We start from the raw sequence: 22,140 nt of genomic DNA on the forward strand, positions 1-22,140 counted from the left end.
GGCCCCCTCTGCCCGCCCGCCGCGCTCGGGGCCCTCGGCCGCGGGCGCACGTCTGCCTCAGGCGTCCCTGCCGACCCAGAGGGACTACAGACGGAGCCGGCTCACGGAAGGTTGGGGGGCGCGGGCCCCGAGGGAGGAAATTTCCCGTCCCGAGGGCCGGAGCGTGGAGACTGCAAAGGCGAGTTTACATGTGAGGCCAGAACAACCAGGAGGACACTAAGGAAGCCTGAGGCTCGTGTGCGCACCTCAGCGTAAGGGCATTTGTGCCAGGCAAACTCACCACCCCCGAGCCTGGGGCCTGAGAACCTGGACCTACGGGTCGGGGGAAAGCGGCCACATCCCCGACTGGCACCCTGCAAAGATCAGGAGTCTGAGATGCCCCCTCTTGGGGCGCCATCCCCACGCGAGGCGGCCCCTGCAGGCCTTGGCCGGGAGTGCCCCGGGGCACTCCCCGGCTACGGGCCGGGGCCGCTGGCCACCCCACTCGGGTAGGTTCAGCTCGACTCCCCGGGCTCGACGGGCGGCTGGGCCTCTCCTGAGTGGTCAGCGAGACCCGCCAATCGGGGCGCTGGGGCCGGCTCTGGGCCGCTGGATATTGGCTCCTCACACTCACCGTGCCTCGCTCCCCCGGTTCGCTGCCCGCGCTGATTGGCTCCAGTACCGGACCCCGAAACCCAATCAGAGGCTCCAGCCGCCGTTGCCGCCGCCACTGCCGCTGCTTTGTAAAATGGCGAACCCGAACAAAGGGGAATCGGGCCTCCCTCCAACCGCCTCCGCGCAGGCGCCTCAGAAGCCACGCCCCCTAAAGCCACCTCCGGGCTCGCTCCACCCCCCCTTGGAGGAGCACTGCGCAGGCGTCCCCTGCAGCCACGCCCACCTCCCGTCTTTGACACAATCTACGACCGAAGGAATACGCAGGCCCCTTCAAGATGCTCCAGAACTTCAACCCAAACGCCGCCCTGAGCATAGTACCACGCAGGCGCTAACTGGCCCCCTTTGCTAACTGCCCACCCCCTTCTGAGCAGCCCCTGGGTCACACCCCGGGGACTAATGCGCAAGCGCTGCTCTTGTCAACTCGCGGTCAGCCGTCTAGTTACGCATGCCCAGAGACAGCGGGAAAAACCACGGAATTTACCGCCGGAAGTTTGGCAGCCATTACCAAAGAGTGAGGGCACGGCTAGCTGGATAGAGGGACTCGCTTCCGCCCCGCCATTGGGCGGGTGAGGCCATCTTACGTGTGTGTAATTAAGGGCTGTGGGTGGATTGGCTCCGCATCTGGGTTCGTCCGCTGTTCTCTTACCAGGGTCGGAGCCGGAGCCCTGCCCTGCGGGGTGGGGACCTCCTAACGGCCTACTCCTTTCCAGGTGAAGGGTGACCCCGGTACGTTGGTGCTTTGGGCGAGCCTCCCCGCACCCTCCTACGGGACCCCAGGAGAGACCCTTCGTCCTCGCTGACCCACCCTAGGGTAGGAGACAGAAAATGGGAAGCTTCTCTAGATTCTTTCCTCTCCGCTCTCCCACACAAAAAAAGGAGGTGAACCTTCCGTGAGAGGCCGTCTTCCCTCTCTCCCCTTGCCTGGGGCTCAGCACGGCCCTGCCCCGTACACTCTGTGGTTGCGGCTTATCGGGACTGTAGCCAAGTCCCTCCCTTTTTTCCTAAGCGAAATGTGCTGTGGAAATACTGCGTCGTGGGGAGGAAAGGAGAGTGTCCCAAATCCGCCTTGCTCGGGAGCAGGCTTGGAGAAAGGAGGAGGCGTGTCTTAGGACAGCCTTTGCTTTCGCTGGCGGAGCCGGACGCTCCTGGAAAGCGCGAAATGAAAGCGGGTCGCGGCAGCCCCCGAACCTAGGCGTTCTTCCATTTTCTTGCCCCCGAAGAATTTTGTATTACTTCCTGGAGGCAGAACGAACTCGCATTCAGCGATAAACATTGGGGAAAAAACGTCATAAGTGAGTGGTCAGGCCAATCTGAACATAATCAGGCAGCCTATATATTTTTGCTTCCTTTTCCCTTCTCATAGCTGAAGAAAAACTTAAATTCTGGAAATAGCGACTCATTATCATGGCCAGCAGCCTTAATGAAGATCCAGAAGGAAGCAGAGTGCGTAACAACTATTAATTTATAGATGAACTGAAGTTCAGAATAATTGAGATGAAAAGCATAAACACTTTAATTAAATCAGTAGTTGAATTCGTTTTTACTCTAGCTGATTTACTTAAGAAAGGGTAATACAATACTAAGCAGGGACCATCCATCATTTTTCTTTCACACATGCTTTAATTGGTTGTAGTTAACTCCGTTAAATTAAATCCGAGGATTTGGCTTTAAATCAAATTGCAGGAGAGGTGGGGACGATGTAGTGGTGGGGGTCACAGAGAAAAGGGAAATGAAAGAAATAGTATTTATCTGGATCTAATAAAACATTTTTTTCCCTTCGTATATTTTAGATCACTTATGTGAAAGGAGACCTTTTTGCATGCCCCAAAACAGACTCTTTAGCCCACTGTATCAGTGAGGATTGTCGCATGGGTGCGGGGATAGCTGTCCTCTTCAAGAAGAAATTTGGAGGGGTGCAAGAACTGTTAAGTCAACGTGAGTTTTGAAAACAACTTACCTGGTTTGTCCTGGTTGGAGCATTTTTTTGATCTCCTGTTATACTTTAATTATTAAACAAGGAATGCATGCTGAGAGGAGGTTTTTAACAACTGAGCTTTTAATTCTTCGGATTAAGTTTTTCCTACACAAGAATGGCCTCTAGTCTGGGCCCTTATCACACCAAACTGAATTCTTATAAAAGTTTCTAATCTCTTTTTCTTCTATCATAAAACTTCTTTGATAATATTACTGTACTTCTCTGAAATCTGTAATAAGTGTTAGTAAATTCCACAGGTATTAGTTTGGCATTCAATATCCTTTACTTACTAATACACCACGTATTCATTAAAGAGTATTTTAGAAACCTCCTCCTCCTTATGAATACCTCCCATCACTTTCTGCCAGTGACTTTAAACTATAGATGTGCATTAGAATTATACATGAAGCTTCTGAAGCAATCTCTCAGACTACATTCGAGGCTTTCTGAACTGGTGTACACCAGTGATTCTGATCTCAGCCTTAGACCAAAGCAATTTCTTACTATGTGTTGCAGTTATTTGTAAAGATGATACCATTTCTGGGTTGAAAACTCCTTAATAATTAAGAACTTTTATTATATCTTTGTTTCTCATAATACTTTACACAGCTCATTGTATGTAGAAAGATCATTACTGAATGAACACACACTTTTGGCGAGTAAAAAATGGTGTACATTCTAAAACAATTTTAAGGCAATAGACATTAAAGTTTTTTAAGTGGACAAGTGAGGGTATATTTGAAACTAGGGACAGAACAAAACCTGGGGTGTGAGGAAACATTTTAAGAAAGCTGTGAATTAAGGAATATAGTTATTTGGGAAGGCTAGTAAGGACGGTAGGTTTCTTCACAGTTGACAATTATTTCCAGTTCTGAGGTAAACTCAGATCCGTGAAGATGAAAAAATTTTAAGAATGGAGGTTGGTATTTTGGTTTTCTTTCTTTTCTATTAAATAATTGTTTTTCTTAGAAAAGAAATCTGGAGAAGTGGCTGTTCTGAAGAGAGATGGGCGATATATATATTACTTGGTAAGATGGGGCCAATTCTTAGTACGTTCTAAGGATTGGCAACCGATGGGCTGCATTGCTTTTGTGTTGATCATGTTGCTCTGTTCTAGACAACTAACAATGTCAAAAAGCTTCCGATCTCATGATAACTCAGGTCCGGAGGTGGTGGCCATTTGGAGCACTGGGTTCGAAAGGAGTGTGAGGCTGTATCTCAGCTCTGTGGGAGAGTAGTATACTATCCACCATAGGCCTGTGTTCTAAGACTTGCAAAAGTGAGGAATGACTCGCATACTTCAATTTTTCCCTAGTCATAGTGAGATAGAAACAATAATGTCTTAAGAGATAGATTCACCAAAGGAAATTTTTCTTATTTTTCCCTGTCAAATGCAGTGTCAGGTAATATGCAGCTTCTCTCCTGCCTGCTGCTTGAGGGTGGTCTTCTCCAACTGTCCAAATGGTCTTTGGCCCCAGAAAAGGTGTGGCTTCTTTAGAGATGGTGGCAGGTGACTTACAGCCAACCTACCACAAGTCTGATCTGGACAGCAAACTGAGTGGAGAGATGTCCTTGCCTCTTTGATTTCTGTCCTTAACGCTGGTGTGACTTCCAGTGTTTTTGCCTTGGAACTCTTCCAGTTTCTCTCTGTTCTTTATATAGAGAGACAAAAAGCAAGGAAGCACAGTTTCTGAATAAATAGAGATTTTTAACAGAGAATTTTGGGGTGGAATGAGTTCTTTCTGGTTATAGATATGCAACTTATCTCCTGGAAGTGGCACAGAGACTTTCACTTACCTTTCTTAAAAGCAATTGACAACAGGTACAACCTGTTAATCTCACAGGTTCCTGGGAAAAGGAAAGATTACTACATGGCAGAGTCTGGGTTTCTCAGTCCCCATTTAGTGGATTTTCCTGAGGGACTCCCATAACAGAGTGTAAAGGGCAGTATGACATTTGTCATCCCTACTCTATTCTATAAAAATATACTTGTTCTTTTAATTATCAGGATGTTGGGGGAATGTGACTTCTTTTCATTGGCTATCATTTTGAGCTAATGAAAGTTTGAATCCTTTTCTTTGTGTGTGTGTGTGTGTGTGTGTGCTCAGATTACAAAGAAAAGGGCTTCTCACAAACCAACTTATGAAAATTTACGGAAGAGTTTAGAAGCCATGAAGTCCCATTGTCTGAGAAATGGAGTCACCGACCTCTCCATGCCCAGGCAAGGAAATCCAGGTCCTTAGATGAAGATTTAATTGATTGGTGGGGTTTACTGTCTTACCCAAAGACAAACAACTTAAAAGCTTAACCCAAAATACAGCTCAGTTGGTTAGAGCATGGTATTGTAACACCAAGGTCAAGGGTTCAGATTCCTGTACTGGCCAGCTGCCAAATAAAAAAATAAATAAAAACTGGCCAGTTAAAAAAAAAAAAAAAATTCTGGCTAGTTAGCTCAGTTGGTTAGAGCCTGGTGCAGATAACACCAAGGTCCAGGGTTCGATCCCTGTTTCAGGCAGCAGCCAAAAAAAACCCCAAAAAATCAAAATACAGACTTAAAGGTGTACAAATTTCAAAATTTTCAGACACCAGTGAACCAGTTGTCTGACCTTAGGCCAGTACATAGCTATTTTCTAGCTTGAGTTGAATGAATCAGGATAATTAACTTGAAACACACACGTGCCTCAGCCTGCTTAATGGGGAGGAACCATTGTCATTCAGTCACATTTGTTGAATTCCCAATATCCTCTGCTTGAAGCTTTTCCTCTTTTCTAAAGCAGTGTAAACTAAAGGACCAAGACTGTGCATTTGTGATTTCCATTTTGGGCCACTTCTCGTCTCCCAAACCTGTTAATCCCAAGCCGGGAAAGTTGTGAAATATCACTGTCTTTTATACTGCATGCTTGTTTGTGGTCATTGCCAGTGGTTACTGGAGGATCTGTCCCTGATGTAACTTCTTGGACCCTAACTATTGGGAACTTAAGGGAATGATATGGGGCGTTCAATAGCCCTTTTACTTCCTTTACAAGAAAAAAGCCTCACTTCTTGTTACCCTAGTAGTTTGGAATCAATGCCGACTGTGCATGTAAGTTTATTCTAAGCCCCACATTACTTTGATAATTGGTCTTTAATATATTCATGGCTTATGTATCAGAAACTTTTTTTTTAAAATAACAATTCTTTAGAGACTTAATTGTCACATTATGATATGAAATTGGCAATTTTAAGCCTCTCTTTTTTTCCCTAGAGATGTTAAGGATCATTAAAGTAACATCTTGGAAGAAAGGTGCCAGGTAGTAGAGTTTTGTGGGCTGATTGAGGTTTCTCACCAGGATGTTGCAAAGATCTTGTTCCTGGATTGCAACCAGCCTCACATCTTCTAACATTCCCTCTTGACTTGCTTTTTGCAGAGATCCTGTCTCTTGCCTTGTCCTTTTTTTTTTTTTTTTTTTTTTTTTTTTTAAAGATGACCGGTAAGGGGATCTTAACCCTTGACTTGGTGTTGTCAGCACCACGCTCACCCAGTGAGCAAACCGGCCATCCCTATATAGGATCCGAACCCGTGGCCTTGGTGTTATCAGCACCGCACTCTCTCGAGTGAGCCACGGGGCCGGCCCTGTCCTTCTTTTTATCATTAACATTCCATTATCATAACTATATTTTTAAAATACCAACCTTTTCCTGTCCATTCACAGCCAGTTTTTTTTTTTTTTTCTTTTTAACTAGTAGACATGGATAGTGAGTCTCCCATGTCATGGCAGAGATGGTAGAGTTACACATTTCTAAATGTAGCATGAAATAATTGGACATTGGTACCTTATTAGGCAGAGAAGTGACAGCCGTTAGATGTTAGGGATGTCTAGGAATTGGGTGATTCACCACAAGAATTGACTTACAAACTCCCACCATGGCTCCTGTAGATGTGAGACTAGATAACTTGTCTTTGTGCTTTGGGTGGATACAGCCTAAAGGAAGAGGGAAAGAGCAATTTCCTAGGTACCTTCATCACAACCAACAGAGATTTCTTTTTTTTTTTTTTTTTTTCCCTTTCAGGATTGGATGTGGTCTTGATCGTCTGCAGTGGGAAAATGTATCTGCAATGATCGAGGAGGTATTTGAAGCAACAGACATCAAAATTACTGTGTACACACTCTGAACAGATGAACATTTTGGATGTGTCCATGTTCTCCTGTGTCATTCCTACTGGGCCATAGGGACTGGGCAAACCAGCCTTAAAATGGGCAGAGGAAAATTTCATGTGAAGTAGTCCGTGTTGCAGGCCAGACTTGGGTTGTTGTATTCCAGTATTTGGACTGGGACTCTGGAGGAGGGATTACTTGGGATATGTTGCTGTGTTTTGTCAGGAAGGTAAGGAGTGGGTGGCCTGATATTCGGCAGGGAAACCAGATTGTTGGGCCTATGACTATCTCTGTTTTGCTCCAGTATGCTGCCTGATTTGTCTGTCTGGCCACTAGGTGGCAGCATTGATTCTTTCTCTGCTTTTTAAGAGAAATTTCGGGAGGGATGGTCATTTCATTTAGTTTGGCATCTTTTGTTGTTTGTCCACTTAACTTGCTGTTATTCTTATGTCATCAGATTCATCCTAGGAGAGAGTTAGGGGTTATTCTATTTTGTTTAATTACAGAGTTGAGTTCTACATTGTTAAAGAATTTGTGGTGACGAAAATGAAAAAATAAATTTTTTTCATGAGGTTCTGTGCTCATATCTGTGTTGTTCTGGACTTGGGTAATGGAGGGTTATCTGTAACTTAATTTCAAAAAGTCAGAGGGTCCAGTGAGAAGAGTAGCAAGGTGAGAAATAAAAACTAAGAATGGACAAGAACTATGGATGAACAAAGTCAAAAGGCAGGTTTTTAGAATCGTATCATAGTGAACTCTTCCTCTCCTGTCCAGTGCATAGTCTCTGGGATTGAACCTGTCTGAATTTAATCATGAAGCAAATGAAATAATATATTTTCTAAGACTGGCAGAGTGCTTAGCATGAAGTAGTGACTCAAATCAGTGATTCTCAACAAAATCCATACATATCTTCTTAAATAAAGGCCACTTTCTCTCAAAAAATTCTAATTTGCTGGCAGGGTGGGGTGCTTTGTGGTTTTAATCTCCGTAGAAGATTCCGATACATAGCCAACTTGGATCTCTAGGATGCTGTAGTAAAAGCTAGGAGGACAATTCCTATCTTGTTTTTATGGTGAAAGAATAAGATTTAATGCATAGATTTAACCAGTGGTTTCGTATCAGAGCTATTGGGGAAACCGGGCATTTGCTTTTTTCCCCTTACTAGGGTGTTGAGAGTTGAAACAGGCAGATTTGCTATTAGTTTTTTCCTTAGAGTGAACTCTGGGTCTGTCACAGAACTTTCTGCTTTCCCAAGTGTAAAAGAACAAGTGGGTTTTAGAAGGGGCTTGTGGATACACCAGGAAAGCACTGGTTAAATATAATCTTCGTACTTTAGACTTGCATTCTTATCACATTTCAGCCTGATAAGAGGCAGCAGTTTCAAAAAGTATTTCACTTTTGTGTGTCTGTGTGGAACAGACAAGTTCTCCATGTTGATGGGGTAGAGGGAGTGTAGGGACAAATTCATTATCAAACTTTTAGACTGAGGCTTTTCTTGAAGATTTGCTAATGTCCACATAAAATTGAAGGGAATAAAGGAAGAAGAGAATGTCTAAATACATGAAATTGAAAATGAGAGTAGGGTAATAAGAAAGTTTAAATAATTAAAGTGTTTTGCTTAACTCTATGCAAATAAATCTTAACACTCAGGTCAAAACACTGGTTTTCTAGGCTTCTACTTTTAAAAGAGATTATGGTTAATTTTTTTCATGGACTGCGAGCCTTGATTCTCTTAACAAAACCTAGTCTCATCCAGGATTGGATGTAAGTGGAATTCTGGGACTCAGCAGGGATGTGATAAAGTGCTTTGTCATTTGCAGATAGTCTTGGGTCAAATTCCGAAGACTTATCACAGTTGTAGCCTGGGGAAAGGAGGCATGGCCTGATAATCAGAATGAACACATTATTCCTGGAAACCTAGTTAGAGTCTGGCAAACACCCAGAAATTTACATGTTAAATTTTGTACACATAGGACTCAAACATTTTAAGAAATGAGACTTTCATTGAGGTTGTCTCAAAGTAAGAAAAAGAAATGAGACTTTTGACATTATCATTAAGTACCACTTGTTGAATACTCTTTTTTTGTCTTTTTTTTGAGACCGACCGCACCGTGCTCAGCCAGTGAGCGCTGTGAGCGCACCAGTCATCCCTATATAGGATCCGAACCCGCAGCGGAAGCGCTGCTGCGCTCCCAGCACCGCACTCTGCCGAGTGTGCCACGGGCTCGGCCCTGAACTCCTACTTTTCACCTCTTCTTTAATCAAGAAGCTAATTGCTTATTGGCAATTGGGATATGGATACCTTGTGACAGATTTCCTGTGCTTTTTATTCCACCCTCTGCCATGTTCCTTGTCTTCAGAGAAGGAAAAGGCCCTCATTTATAAATAACCTCATAAGAAAATATTTTAAGAAGGTCAAGACCATGGTGGGAAGTCTGCATGGGAGAGTTAGTTTCCTATTGTCTATACTAGTCTTGGTTTAATCTTTCCTCCCCCTTTATGATGTCATGAGTTTGTGCATAGCCTGGTACATCCCTGTGTCTGGGACTCATTCATTTTAACTTCCAGATGTCCAAATTCCTTTAAAAAAAAACCCGACCACAGAAAATACACACCACTTCTTTTATTAATGTTGTTTTTCTTTTAAAAAAAAAATAGAAACCCAACTTAACATAAAGGGCATTTCTGGACATATTTCAAAGATCTGTACCTTGGGTCTGAGGTTTTTTGTCTTAAGCAGCCTTTTTGGGGGAGTAATTAGGACCTTTTGCCGCACAAATGCCTGGTGCCCATATATGGTTGCATTTCTCTCCTTGCAGCTCACTTTTCTCTTTCCTAAGAGCAGCCTTAGGGAGAGAGACACACACCAAAATGAATTGTAGCATGAGAGGTGTATTTCGAGTCCTCTGAGCCTTGTCCAGTAGGATTGGTTGGTGCCGAATGTTGTCCAGTTCTGAGTGGTATTAGGAAGACAGGCATGTCCCAAATGGCCATACATGTCTGCTGTCTCTTGGTGGCAGCAGGCAGACCTTGGTGGAAAAACAGAAAGCATATTACTGAGAACCCTGCTGGCTCCTAACAGTTGTGAGTTTCTTTTTGAGCTAAGGTTTCTGTGTGTCTTTCCCAGGTTCCTGAATTTCTCCTCCGTAGTCTCCTCTGGTTTCTGGTTTACCCAGCATTGAGTTCACATTTTGGTGTGGTTCACATAAAGACCTAGAAGAGATCTGCTTTAACTTTGTTATAGGCATATAACTACTAACTACTATAGGCGTTAAACACTATTCTGTCATTTATCTAAAAACAAAAGATGAAATAAGAAATATGAGGCAAATTTTATTTAACAAATGTTTATTTCTTGGGATTGTTTTAATTAAGCAGGGTTGTTCTTTTGGGCTTTTATTTTCCTATTTTTTGGTGACTAGCTAGTGTGGAGATCTGAACCCTTGACCTTGGTGTTTTAATACCATGCTCTAACCAACTGAGCTAACTGGCCAGCCCTGGGCTTTTAGATTACAACTATTTTATGCCAATTTTTTTTTTTTTTTAACTTGGTACATTTTAACCTTTCCCTTCAGGAACACGAGCAACTCAGAGGACAGGGAAGCATGTTAATGGGTACAGATAATACAGTTATGTACACAAATGGAAGGAGGACTATAATGTGCAAAATGTTCAATAATGTTTTATTTAAAAATAATCTTAGAAATGGACTTCCCCCTCAAACTGATTTATTCCTTTTACTTCTGTTTAGATTAGTATAAAATAAATACTCAATTATCTAAAATTAAAAGACCTTTTTAATCCTTGAAATGCTTAATTTTTTTTTTTTTCCTTTTTGTCTTTTTTACTGACTGGTAACGGGATCACAACCTTCGGTGTCGCGCCCGTACCAGGGACCGGCAACGGGATCGCAACCCTTGGAGTTGCGCCCGCACCACGCTCAGCCAGTGAGCGGGAACCGGTCTCCACATGGGATCCGAACCCTCAGCGGGAGCGCCACCACACTCCCAAGTGGCACACTCTCCAGTGTGCCACCGGGCCGGCCCAAATCTGAATACACAGTTTTCTTTTCTTTTCTTTTTTTTTTTTTTGTCCTTTTTGAGACCTGCTACACAGCGCTCAGCCAGTGAGCGCACCGGCCATCCCTGGATCCGAACCCGCAGCGGGAGTGCTGCTGCGCTCCCAGCGCCGCACTCTCCCGAGTGCACCACGGGGCTCGGCCCGAAATGCTTAATTTTAATGGAAAAAAATAAATCCCCGAGGCCTTGCTAGTGAGGCAGCTGGAAGAAGTAGCCCATGACTCTGGAAGAAGTTAAGAAGAAAGTATTCTGGGGTTAAAATTAAGTTACCAGTTATCATTCTGTGAAATCTATGTTGGGTTTATAATTTCAGTGATAGCATCTAAACTAACAATCTCTTCAAGGAATTTTAAAAGTTCGGTTTTGTATTTCCAAAGGTCATCCTCAGAAATCTGTTTTTACTACTTACCACCACCACCCAGAGTGATGTCTTATTTTATGAGAGCAGATTTCCACATGGTATCTACCATATTCTCATGAATTCAATGACCAGGTCCTGCTTTTTGTAAAAAAGGGCTGAAAATTGTGTCTTCATGTGTTGGTGAAAGCTTAGCTTGAGGATGGTCGGGCACCCTTTGTGCCTGTGTTATTGAAAACACCTGCCAACATCAAGCTTCAGAACACTGATATTTCCTAAATGTGCCTATGAAGTGACATATTCTCTTAAGGGTATTAGGACACCAAAAATAAATTGAATATCTTCATGGAAGCATGTAGCTTTCATGTTTCATTAATATGTGAGCTGTTCAGAATTAAAGTTGGATAAGAGGGTGGTGAAGACTTCTCTTTTACTGGAGGGCTTTGTAAAAGGGCTTAATCATGGCATTTCTGTGGGAGCAAACTAAATCAGACCAAATTCAAAAAAAGATATTAAGGGATCCTTCATCCTCTTTCCTAAGTATAACTGGCTTGTTTCTGTAAAAGTCTAATTTACCCTCAGCAAGAGGTCAAATTGGCTTTAATTGTGTCCTAATTATTTGCTTAAATATCTAATCTTTTACTTTGGGTTCTCCTATCAGCTCTTGATATCTGTGAAGGCTACTTCTGAACTGCTGCCTAATTTACAAACATCTTTTTAACCCTTTAAACATTCCTGCATAGACTAGCTTGCTATATTATCTCTATTCCTGCATTGAGCATTTTTCATGAGTTCTGCTGAGGTCTTTTCAGCATAAGGAAAATATTCTTGCATTATACATTCATACAGCAATTACTGGTCTCCCTCAAAGCATAACAATTTGTTTGAAAACATGAAAGCAGTTCTGGCCCCCAAAAACTTGAATACAAATCCATTTGGGGAATTTCAAAATTACAAAAAATGAAAAAATTGTCCCTGAAGGAATGAAAAACCTGCATTAGAGAAAAATGGAATTGTAAGCTTGCAAATGTGGATGGGAACAGGGCATCTAGAAGGTAGGTGTCCACAGGAAGTCTGGACACAGGTATGTGGAGGCATGCTTAGGGGGTTTAAATATCTTCTCTGCTGTTGCTTATTAACAGGTCCTTGTAACATCTAAATCTTACCAAAGAAGGTCATTCTTTCTCATTAAAGCTTTAGCATCCTTGTCAACTTTGAGTATTCCTAGTTACAGGGAAGTTAGTTTGATATAAAAGGGTGGGAGGAAAAAGTTTAGGGAGAGGGATTCAGAGGAAAGAATGAGACAGGATGTTCTAAAATGTTTTTACAGCCAACCAAAGGCAGAAAAATGAAATCCTTCCAAAGACAAATGTTATACCACTCATTCTACCTAACCTCAAGCCTTCTACCCAAGTTAGCAGATAATAATATTGAGTGATGGCACAAGGAAAACTCACATGAGTCCCAGCCCAGTCGCCTACTTCAGGATATCTGCCAACTTCTCATCATAATATAGGAAGTTCTCCTGAATGTCCTCCCAGGGTTCAAAGGCCTTGGATTCACCTTCTTCTTGCTCCACAAAATTCTGCCAGATGTACTCGAAGTCCTGGGGCTTCATGATGCGCAGTTTGCAGCCAGCCTCCTTCAGCTTCTTCAGAGCAGCCTGGATCTCCGGCTCCTCCCACATGAAGAGTCGCCCCACCAGAATGAGCAGGTGCAGATTCTTGCTCTTGCTAAGGGTCTTGATAATGCGGTCAGCGCAAGCTGCACAGGGGCTGGAGGACACATACCAGGTAACATTGTACCTCAGGGCTGGGTCGAAGGTTGGCAGGATGGTGTTGAAGAAGGCTTCCTCCGCATGGGCAGCTGCATGCTCATCCTCTAGGTATCCCCGAGATGCTTGCACTTGGCCTCCCTTACCCTGCACTTCAACTACATAGCAAAGGAAGGTTTTGTTCCGCCCGGAACTGTACTCCACATTCCGGAACTGAAACTTAAAGAAGTTGACAGGTAACCGCTCCCTGAAGATCAAGGAGACAAAAGGACAGAAGGAAAGAGGGAGTGATGAGTTCTTGTTTGTAGGACCAGCCTGGAGTAGGTAGCTCTCCAAGAGCAGTACCTCAGAGACATATTCACTCTTAACTATAAATAGGCCTTGCTTACGCTAATGTCAATGATAAAAAGGCTTGAAAGAATCAGAAGGGTTTATCTGGAAAGGAGAGAGAATTTGGATTGGGGTGTGCATTCTGGTCACCCCATTAGGGTCTCTAAACACTGTTTTCACTATCACTCCCAACACAGCACACCCCTGTGTTTCTAAATCAGTGAATATTTAACCTGGGTATAGCTTAGAATCCAAGTAGAGGACTCTAAAAGTGTCAGTGCCTGGGTCCCACGGTAAACCAATTAAATCAGAAAGTCTGGAGAGGGGGCCCAGGCATCAGTAGTTTTGAAAAGCTCTCTGGATGATTTTAATATGTGGCCAGGATTGAAACGTAGTGTTCAAATAGCAATTTTACAAAGTAGCATGCATGTAAGGTTTCTCATGAAGTAGCAAGACAGATTTTGCAAAACATTTCATGCTTTCATTCCTGCTCATTGAAACTCCTGTAAGTTGCATCTTGGGCATGGAATGGCCTAAGGCTTGTATGTAGTACCATGCTCTCCTAGTGACTGTTTTTCAAGTCTGTCTTTTCCGTCAGGTTAAAGGATTGTCATATGGTAAGTCTCCAAGAACTTTTTATCTGTGAGGCCAGACTACCCAGAAGTACCTTGGGATAATTAAGCTTGTGTATGATATTGAGTCACTTCAGAATCTTAAAAGATTAGGCCTTTGCTCTCCAGATGTATATAATCTAGCAGCTAGATTCTAGTTTGACAGAGAAGGTGTAGATAAGATAGCTGAGAACATTAGAAGATTGCTAAGAATGGGTAGGTAAAGTAGAGGACACATTAAGATTCTTGAAAGTTTAGCCTTGATTCAGGAGGCAGTAGAGAATTGTTATAGGTTCTTGAACAGTAGAAAAGCATAATAAAAGTGATGTCCACAGATGATTACTGTGGTGGCAATAGGCAGGTGGAGAGAAGCTGGGGAAAAACCAGAAATTAAAAAAGGATACCAGTCTTAGTGATGAACAGTGTAGGTTTCCAGTGGCTTCAAGGAGAACATGGATAATTAGGAAATGAAGCCAGCAGGAAAAGGTCAGGTTTTTTTGAAAAGTTTGGTAGTAATAACAGAGAGAGAAAAGGAATGGGCATCAGAGTTGAAGATTGTTTTTATTTTTATGTGCATATGTGTTTTTCTGAAATAAGGAAGATCTGTGCAGGTTTGAAGGCCAAGGAAAATAAGGAGGTTGGCGGGGGGGGGGGGGGGGTTGTCTTTTTTTGTGACCGGCAAGGGGATCGCAACCCTTAGCTTGGTGTCGTCTGCACCGCGCTCAGCCAATGAGTGCACCGGCCATCCCTATATAGGATCTGAACCTGCAGCGGGAGCGCCGCTGCGCTCCCAGCGCTGCACTCTCCCAAGTGCGCCACGGGGCCGGCCCAGGAGGTTTTAATAGAGATTGAAAATGTCAGAAGGAGAGGAGGGGATGAGCACCACCTAGAAAGGCTGAGTGTTATCCTTTTTAAAAAAGTTATCTCTGCGGCTGTCCCAGAAGATACCCTGTGGCACCATTAACTCCGATACGGCCTGTCTCCACCTCTTCCACCACCTAGAAAGGCTGAGTGTTATCCTTTTTAAAAAAGTTATCTCTGTGGCTGTCCCAGAAGATACCCTGTGGCACCATTAACTCCGATACGGCCTGTCTCCACCTCTTCTATTTCCCCCCCGAGAGGTCACAAGACTCCCTGGGCTGCAGGGGAATCCCTGGTGTACAGGGCCTTGGCTGCTTAGGGAAAAGCAGCAGATGCCAAAGATCTGAGTGAAGTTGACTTATTTCCCTGCAGGATTCCCCCCACCCCCACCCCTGCCTGTCACCAAATTTTCTCCACCCACGTTCCCATGTCTCTTGCTGTCAAGTTAAGTTTCCACTGTGGAGACAGATGTGTTTGAGGACCCAGCCCTAGGATTCCTTTGGGTACTATACTTAGCTCTCTAAGCTCCTCAGTCCCTGGTTGGAGGTGTTTATTATTTACTTAACATTTTAGAAGAATGGATTGTCTGATGTTTCCCCTCTCCTCTTTCGATCCCTGCTGGGAAGTCACTTACAGTGAGCTCTCCCTAATTACACCCACCCCACCAGACCAGTTCTTAATTCTGCCATTGCTAAATGGTCTCTTCACTCCCTGGAGTGGCTTTTTAATTCTGAGAGCATGTAGATTACTTTTCTTGTCTAAACCCTTTTTTGCTCTTCAAGTCCTTTTGCCAGACTACCACCCTCCCCAAGTTCAATCTCTAGCCACCTACATGATGAATTCTCAGATGGAAACTTTAGAAGTATTCATGGTTACTTGGTTGGCTTGGGGGTTTCAGCAGTAGCTGCTGTGTGGTCCCTCAGATTTCTTTCTGGAATGCCCAAAAGCATTGCCCTAACTTTTCCAAGTATAGCCCAGCTAAGAGTATGAATTTGGCCCAGCAAGCAGTGGCAAGTTGGTTGGATGGTTACGAAATGTCTGCTTCTCTCAGTCCCTCTTAAGCTCTGACATTTTCCCCTCCCCCTCTTCCCTAGGCAAGAGGAAAGGACCCAGAGAAACCTGAAACCCAAGGGAGAGGAAGAAAGGTTACCTCGCTATAAATATCCATTTTGGACCCTTCTAGGCAGCAACCCCAGAGTCTACTCTGTCCCTCAGAAGGCCCTTCTGGATTAGGTTCTTCAGGAAGAGAAATGCTTTCAAGGGGCAAAGGAAAGACAGGGAAGGTTTGGCTCCCAGTGTTTCCTTTGGGCTAGCTCAGAGACTGAGCTTCCTTGGCTTCTCAATGGGCTTCTTGGTCTTCTAAAAGGAGCATTAAGGTCAAATGAGGTTCTTTGGGCCTCCCACAGACTGAAACAGTCAGATACTGGAGGAAAGGTGGTAGAGGTTTAAAATTTTTTCAGGGAGCTAGACAACATGGCCATCTCAGGTGATTTTGTAGACTCACAAAATATGTCCACACCATTATGCCCACTAGTGGAAGGAAGGAAATAGTGACACGAACTTCTTTGATAATCACAAACATTATTTTTGTCAAGTAGTGTGATATGCCTAAATACCATATTTACTTACAGCCCTTTACTTTTAACCTCAGCAAATATTTTACTGCTAAAGGTGTGTGTGTGTGTGTGTGTGTGTGTGTGTGTGTGTGTGTGTGTACACGTGTGTTGTAATGATAGCAAATATTTTACTGCTAAAGGTGTGTGTGTGTGTGTGTGTGTGTGTGTGTGTGTGTGTGTGTGTGTGTGTACACGTGTGTTGTAATGATGGTCAGGAAAGAGATACTGGTAGTAGATTCTCTTCCCCCAGATCCATGGTCAGGAAAGAGATACTGGTAGTAGATTCTCTTCCCCCAGATCCAGTCACTTCTTCAGGCATAGAAACGAGCAGCGTGATTCTTATTCCCTCCCCTCAGCCTCAGATAGCACCTCTTTAAGAACTACTTCCTCATACTTTCTGCAAACAAGGCCAGTCACGCTTTATCTGCTTAAATCCAGGCTACTGAACATTGCAGTTCTCTAGGGAGGAAACCAAGAATCCAAATATCTAGAAAAAATTGGGAAGATGATCTGTTTGATGAAGGGAGTAGGGATGTGAGTAAATGTAATAAATATTTTTCTCAGATTCACATTAAAAAACATTTGCATTTCTTAAGTATAAATCTATACCTGAAGGGCAGTAGAAGCTGGTTTGAGATTAAACATTTGCTCTAAAATAATCCATAGAGTGGAAAATCTACTCACAGGTAATTGAGTGTTGACTTGTTTCAGCTTTCCCTCACTAGACCTTTCAGTGACCTGCTTGAAAGAGGCAGAATTGCCAGTTTCATTGGCCTTCTTTTTCAGACCACTTTCAAAGTGGATGCCAAAAGTGGGCATAGTCAGAAGTAGAATAGGGCAAAAACAGAGGGTTCTAACAGCCTGTGCTTCCTAGAGCTGAGAAGGGAGCTGCAGACTGCAGGACTAGGTGGCAAGCCCTGAGCCTGCCCCTTTTCTTTGGGAGGCATGTCCTCACAAGGAATTTTGACCTCCCACCAACCCTCAGTGGAGGCTAGCATGGCAAGAGTCAGTGGGCTGTCTTCTGTTCTTTATAGAACACCTCCCAGCATGTTCCACAATCCAGGGTGAGGTGCTTGTGGCATTAACAGTGTTGTCAAAGACCCCTCCTTGCCTCTCCATTCTCCTCTGGACCCTGCCACTTCTATCTGTGTTCCTTATTGTCCAGAGTAAAGATGTGGTTGAAAGAATAATCACTCTGCCATCTATCTCTGTTCTGTAATAATCCCTTTGATAACAGGTCCCACTTTATACAAAAACATATACGAAACTAGAGACAGAAAAACACACATCAAAAGTGCTGCCAGGCAGAGCCAAAGTCACTCCAGTGTGTTAAAGAGATGAGGAGACAACCAGCCCCAGCTCCCCAGAGCTTCCCTAAAGGGTACTGCGTTCAGAGGCATGCACGATGAGCCAGGAGAATTCTCATCTAAGTCTAGCTAGCACTCGGTCTTCATATATCTTAAGCCTCTGTCCTCAAGAAGCCCTCCCCCAGTTCACTCCCTATTCTCATGTCTGGCAGAGGGCCTAACAACCAATAGGTGCTCATTCATTAGTTCATTCACTTACTGAACAAATACTTATTGAGTACCTATTAGGAGCTAGGTGCTAGGGACAAATCAGTGAAAAAGACAAAGTCCCTGTCCTCATGGAGGTTAAAAACTGAAGGAGGAAGCAGGCAGTAAATGAACAATTCCTATTCAGTAAATATTTGTGAGTATAAAAAGAACCTTCCATGGTTTTTTGGATGTAATGTGGTGATTTGGAGTCAGACAGTCCTGGGCTCATGCCCTACTCCATCTGCTAGCTTTGGGCAAGTTACTTATCCCTCTGAGGTTTAGTTTCCTCCTCTAAAGATAGAGCAAGGAATTCACCCTCTCAGATTTTAGACAATGGTAGTCATACAGTAAATTAAAGCTAGCATTGATGGATGGTGCCTTTTCCAGGCCTCAAATTGTATCCTTCAGAGCTCCACCTTAAGCATTAGCAAGCCTGATCCCTTCTCCACTCCTTTTCTCACTTTCAGAGGTTTCTCTCGGTGGCGGTGACATACTGGTAAGTGTTTAACCCCCAGCTCTCTGAAAGAAAGAAAATAAAGTCCCCAGTTTTTAATGTTTGCTGATTTCTGTAACATAAATACTCCCACTGTGGGAGGTACATGATGACACTGAACGCAGAGTTGAGGAGAGAGGCACACAATTGACTCTCAGGCCAATATGAGCTAGGTTCAGCACACCAGTGCAGCTCCAGGCCTTTCCCAGCACTTTCCCCTATGGTATTTTTTTTTAACGTGCTTAGGTCTGCTTTCTATCCTGAGTGCCCTATTCAACCAGAATCACTATAAGCGGCACTTATTTCTTCTTCTTCTGCCAGGTGCTCCCCCTTCGCTAGTTCTTCTGCTAGTTTTCAGCCCCAATATAAGGAGCACTATGGATCCAATTCCTGTAAGAGTCCAAGCTAGGAAAAGAGCTGCTTTGATGATTCCTTTGACTCCATGGCATCTGGAAAGGGGAGAGGAAAGCTGTTCCCTCACCCAGTCCCTGCACAGACACAGCCACACCTCTGGGCTATTTTAAGCCATCTGTTTACCGGAGGGCCGGGAGACAGATCTCCGCAGCTGTTACTAGTGGCCAGGAAACACTCAGGGCTCCTCCTCCCACCTGAACTGTGTCAGAGCGCTCAGAGGGCCGCCCAAATGTGCCTCTTTCGGAGCCTTGTGTCATGGGAAAACTCTGACCCTCACTACCTTGCAGATGGAGATACGTGGAGCTCTGTTTGGGAAACCTGGGATCCAGAATGAGTAGGAGACCAGTGGAAAGGACACTTTACTGGGAGTCAGAAGACCTGCCACTTACTGTTTCTGTGATTTTGGACATATCACTAAATCTCCTTGGGTCTCAGTTTCCTCATCTGTAAAGTGTTTATAATATATATCTCTCGTAGCATTGTGTTGAGGGCTGAATGAGCTCATGCATGTATATTGGGATTATAAAGTCCTTGACAAATGTAAGTTACATCAGAGGACTTAAACCTTCAGGACCCACTGACCTGAGACTCCAGAAAATGTTCAACTCAACAAACATAGTCTAATTCTGTTCTTGACCAACCTTACCCCTGTGCTGGGGAGATCACAACACTGCATAGAGTGTGTGCACATGTGTGTGTGTGTGTGTGAGACCAAGGACCTCATGGACCAGCATGCTTAGGTGTTAGAAAAAGTATCTTCTTCCATAGGAGAGCCACTGGAATTGAGGACTCTCCTGGCCTGATTGCCCTAGGCTTTTCCCCATGTCTGTATTAATCTGTGCCAAGCTGCTCCCTTGATCTAGGATGAGGGTGAGATCAGTTGGTGGATGTGGGCAAACAGAAGTTCAGGGGCCACTCATGCCTTAGAAACTAGGACGCATTTTCCCTTAGGTTCTCTTAGAAGTCAGAAAATATCTGAGCTGGAAGGGACCTTAGGTATTGACTAGTGGCAGTTTCATCATGTTATAAATAATAAAACAGGCCAGGACTGGAAAATCAGTTGCCAAGCTTAAACAGCAAGTTCAAATTGCCCTCCCCCTTGAGGGCATTATGCCTTCAGTCTTCCTGAAACTTCTGTTTGTGTGGTGTCTACTCTGACTATGGGCATTGCTGGAGACCCCCATGAAGGAAACCTTGGGTTCAGGGAGGAAATCTGGCTCTGTGTATTGCCTTATTCTTTGCATGGGGATTTAGTAGGGACTTCCATTATAGGAATAGAGAGGGAAGAGGGAGGAGGAAGACTACTTGGTCTTATTCCTGGAGATGGCATAGTCTGGACAAGACAGAGGGACCCTCTATGCAGCCCCTACTTTGGAGTCTCTAGACCCTCTTCTCTGGGCTCTAGTTTCACCAAGATGTGGCTGAAGGTCTTGGAACAGCTCCTCTGTCTGTAAGCTCCTGGCCTGTTATCGGCTTCTCTGTTTCACTAGGGAGGGGTGGTGGTGGTGGTGGTGGTATGAATAGCCTCTGAGGAGACTCAAAAAAGATTCACTAAGAAAAAAACTGCTTCTCACTCAGCCATGGAAAGGATGGATCTGTCTTTTCTTCCTTCTACTCCAGAGAGAAGCCATAAAGAAAGGGCTAGAGACATGCAGATAGAGGGGAGACCCACTCAGAAGCAGAGAGAGAAGTTGAGGGAAGGGGCTGCTTTGACAAGGGCCATATTTAAATATGCCAGTCTCATCTTCTGTCCTCACCAAACTCTCTGGAAGTAAACCTTTACCCAGAGAGGCAGTACAGTCTCAGTACCCGAGGGGCGGTTTCTTCATCTGAGTCCTTGCCTCCAAGGACCTACCTCCCCTTGATCAGAGAGTCTGCGAGATTTGTTGCTGTGTCCCCTGCCAATCCTGCCATGCACACAGTTGCACTCTCACAGCTGCAGGGTTGTGGCTGACCTTGACCTACTGTTATCATGCTGAATTTCCACACCCTGCCCCAAACCTGCACTCTTCTAGCGGGAAGGACCCCGGCCCACGTCTGAGTCTCACCCCTTGACGATCTCAAAGGGTGGTAGCTCAATCAGCTCCTTCAGCTTCTCTGGGTCGTCCAGGTTCTCCAGATCCTCCCCATTCTGGGAGGCAGGTGCAGCGGCTGTAGTGCCTTCAGTGGCTGCAGCGGCCTCTTCTTTCTGGGCCATGGAGGGGCTATGGCTCAGGATGGGTCGTCCAGGTTCTCCAGATCCTCCCCATTCTGGGAGGCAGGTGCAGCGGCTGCAGTGCCTTCAGTGGCTGCAGCGGCCTCTTCTTTCTGGGCCATGGAGGGGCTATGGCTCAGGAGTCACTGAGAGGAGAGGTGGCGGGTCTGGGCCAGGCCCTGGCGGCAGACTCCCAAGCAGCTGTCAGCAGCTAAATCTGGCTGGTGGGGGACGGGAAGAAAACCCACAGGCCGGGCTTTGTGCTCTCACCCCTCAGCCACAAGCTTTATAACCAAGGCTGCCTGCCCCTCCCCCAGGCCCTCTCCCTCTATCTTTTTTTAATTGAGTGACGGCGGGTGCTGGGTTGGGGGAATGGAAAATCTGGCCATTAGGATCCCCTATTTATCAGTAGGCAAAGACAGGAAACTGGCAGCTGGCGATGACTTGGCCTGCTCTTTTCCTCCTCTCCCTCCTCTCTCACCTTATCTTCTCCCTTTTGTTTCCCACCCAACTTAACTAGTTTCATGGAGTAGAGGGTGAGGATGGGGGGAGAGGGGCGTGGAACACCGGGTGCGCAGGCATACTGAGATTTAGGAGAGAAGCCCGCTTAGAGTTTTAAGCAGGACGAAGCGTGTGTAGAAGGGGGTAGTTGTAAAGAGATCTAGGCCATTTCTGTTGGGGGAACTTGGGGTCAAGAAAGGAGAGTCCTCAGCAGGGCTGAGATAAAAACTGGCAATTTGGGAAGAAAGTGTGTGAATTGTGACTCAAAGAGAGGGGATGCTCATTTGCTTGTTATGAACCCATAATGCAATGTCAACTTGACTAGGAACCTCCAGTAGTAACAATAGCTGGCATTTACTAAACTTAGAATTTTTGTAATGGGCCAGACAGTAAGTTTAGTGTATTTAATGTGAAATCAGACAGTGCTCTAAACAGCCCTGGGAGGCAATGTGTATTATCCTCATGTAACACACTGGGAAACAGACTCAGAAAAAGATTAAGGGCCTTGCCCAAGGTCATATAGCTTGTAAGTGGCAGAGTCAGGATTAAAACCCAGACTGTTTTATTCCAGAGGTTAAACATTCGACT

General features: G+C 44.6%; 2 protein-coding genes across 8 annotated transcripts; one reads left to right on the plus strand and one right to left on the minus strand.

Annotated features, from left to right (window-relative positions):
• The first annotated feature begins 1,030 nt into the window (after positions 1-1,030).
• OARD1 (O-acyl-ADP-ribose deacylase 1) lies at positions 1,031-7,349 on the plus strand. 7 transcript variants are annotated; one of them, XM_008573434.1, is made up of 7 exons: positions 1,031-1,165; positions 1,365-1,530; positions 2,018-2,097; positions 2,445-2,589; positions 3,599-3,657; positions 4,738-4,850; positions 6,680-7,349. In XM_008573434.1, the coding sequence occupies exons 3-7, from the start codon at positions 2,059-2,061 to the stop codon at positions 6,780-6,782; spliced, it is 459 nt and encodes a 152-aa protein (XP_008571656.1). In that variant the 5' UTR covers positions 1,031-1,165; positions 1,365-1,530; positions 2,018-2,058; the 3' UTR covers positions 6,783-7,349. The 7 variants fall into 7 exon arrangements, with proteins under 7 accessions (XP_008571656.1, XP_008571658.1, XP_008571653.1 ...); XM_008573433.1 differs by lacking the exon at positions 1,031-1,165 and adding an exon at positions 1,197-1,237; XM_008573436.1 differs by lacking the exon at positions 1,365-1,530.
• A 2,026-nt stretch (positions 7,350-9,375) lies between these two features.
• Positions 9,376-21,054, minus strand: APOBEC2 (apolipoprotein B mRNA editing enzyme, catalytic polypeptide-like 2). The gene is made up of 3 exons (XM_008573437.1): positions 20,906-21,054; positions 12,660-13,223; positions 9,376-9,794 (listed from the first exon to the last, which is right to left on the minus strand). Exons 1-2 carry the CDS (start codon positions 21,052-21,054, stop codon positions 12,680-12,682), a joined length of 693 nt encoding a protein of 230 aa, XP_008571659.1. The 3' UTR covers positions 9,376-9,794; positions 12,660-12,679.
• Between the last annotated feature and the right edge of the window lie 1,086 nt (positions 21,055-22,140).

The sequence above is a fragment of the Galeopterus variegatus genome, unplaced genomic scaffold (genome assembly GCF_000696425.1).
Source record: "Galeopterus variegatus unplaced genomic scaffold, G_variegatus-3.0.2 Scaffold922, whole genome shotgun sequence".
NCBI lineage: Eukaryota > Metazoa > Chordata > Mammalia > Dermoptera > Cynocephalidae > Galeopterus > Galeopterus variegatus.

What these genes read in the sequence shown, in the direction of transcription:
- OARD1 (XM_008573434.1), top strand. Translation starts at nt 2,059, where the DNA reads ATGGCCAGCAGCCTTAATGAAGATCCAGAAGGAAGCAGA. An exon ending in AAGATCCAGAAGGAAGCAGA is followed by an intron (nt 2,098 to 2,444) that starts GTGCGTAACAAC and finishes CGTATATTTTAG; the next exon opens with ATCACTTATGTGAAAGGAGA. An exon ending in ACCGACCTCTCCATGCCCAG is followed by an intron (nt 4,851 to 6,679) that starts GCAAGGAAATCC and finishes TTTCCCTTTCAG; the next exon opens with GATTGGATGTGGTCTTGATC.
- APOBEC2 (XM_008573437.1), bottom strand. Translation starts at nt 21,054, where the DNA reads ATGGCCCAGAAAGAAGAGGCCGCTGCAGCCACTGAAGGCACTACAGCC. An exon ending in CCCTTTGAGATCGTCAAGGG is followed by an intron (nt 13,224 to 20,905) that starts GTGAGACTCAGA and finishes CTTGATCTTCAG; the next exon opens with GGAGCGGTTACCTGTCAACT.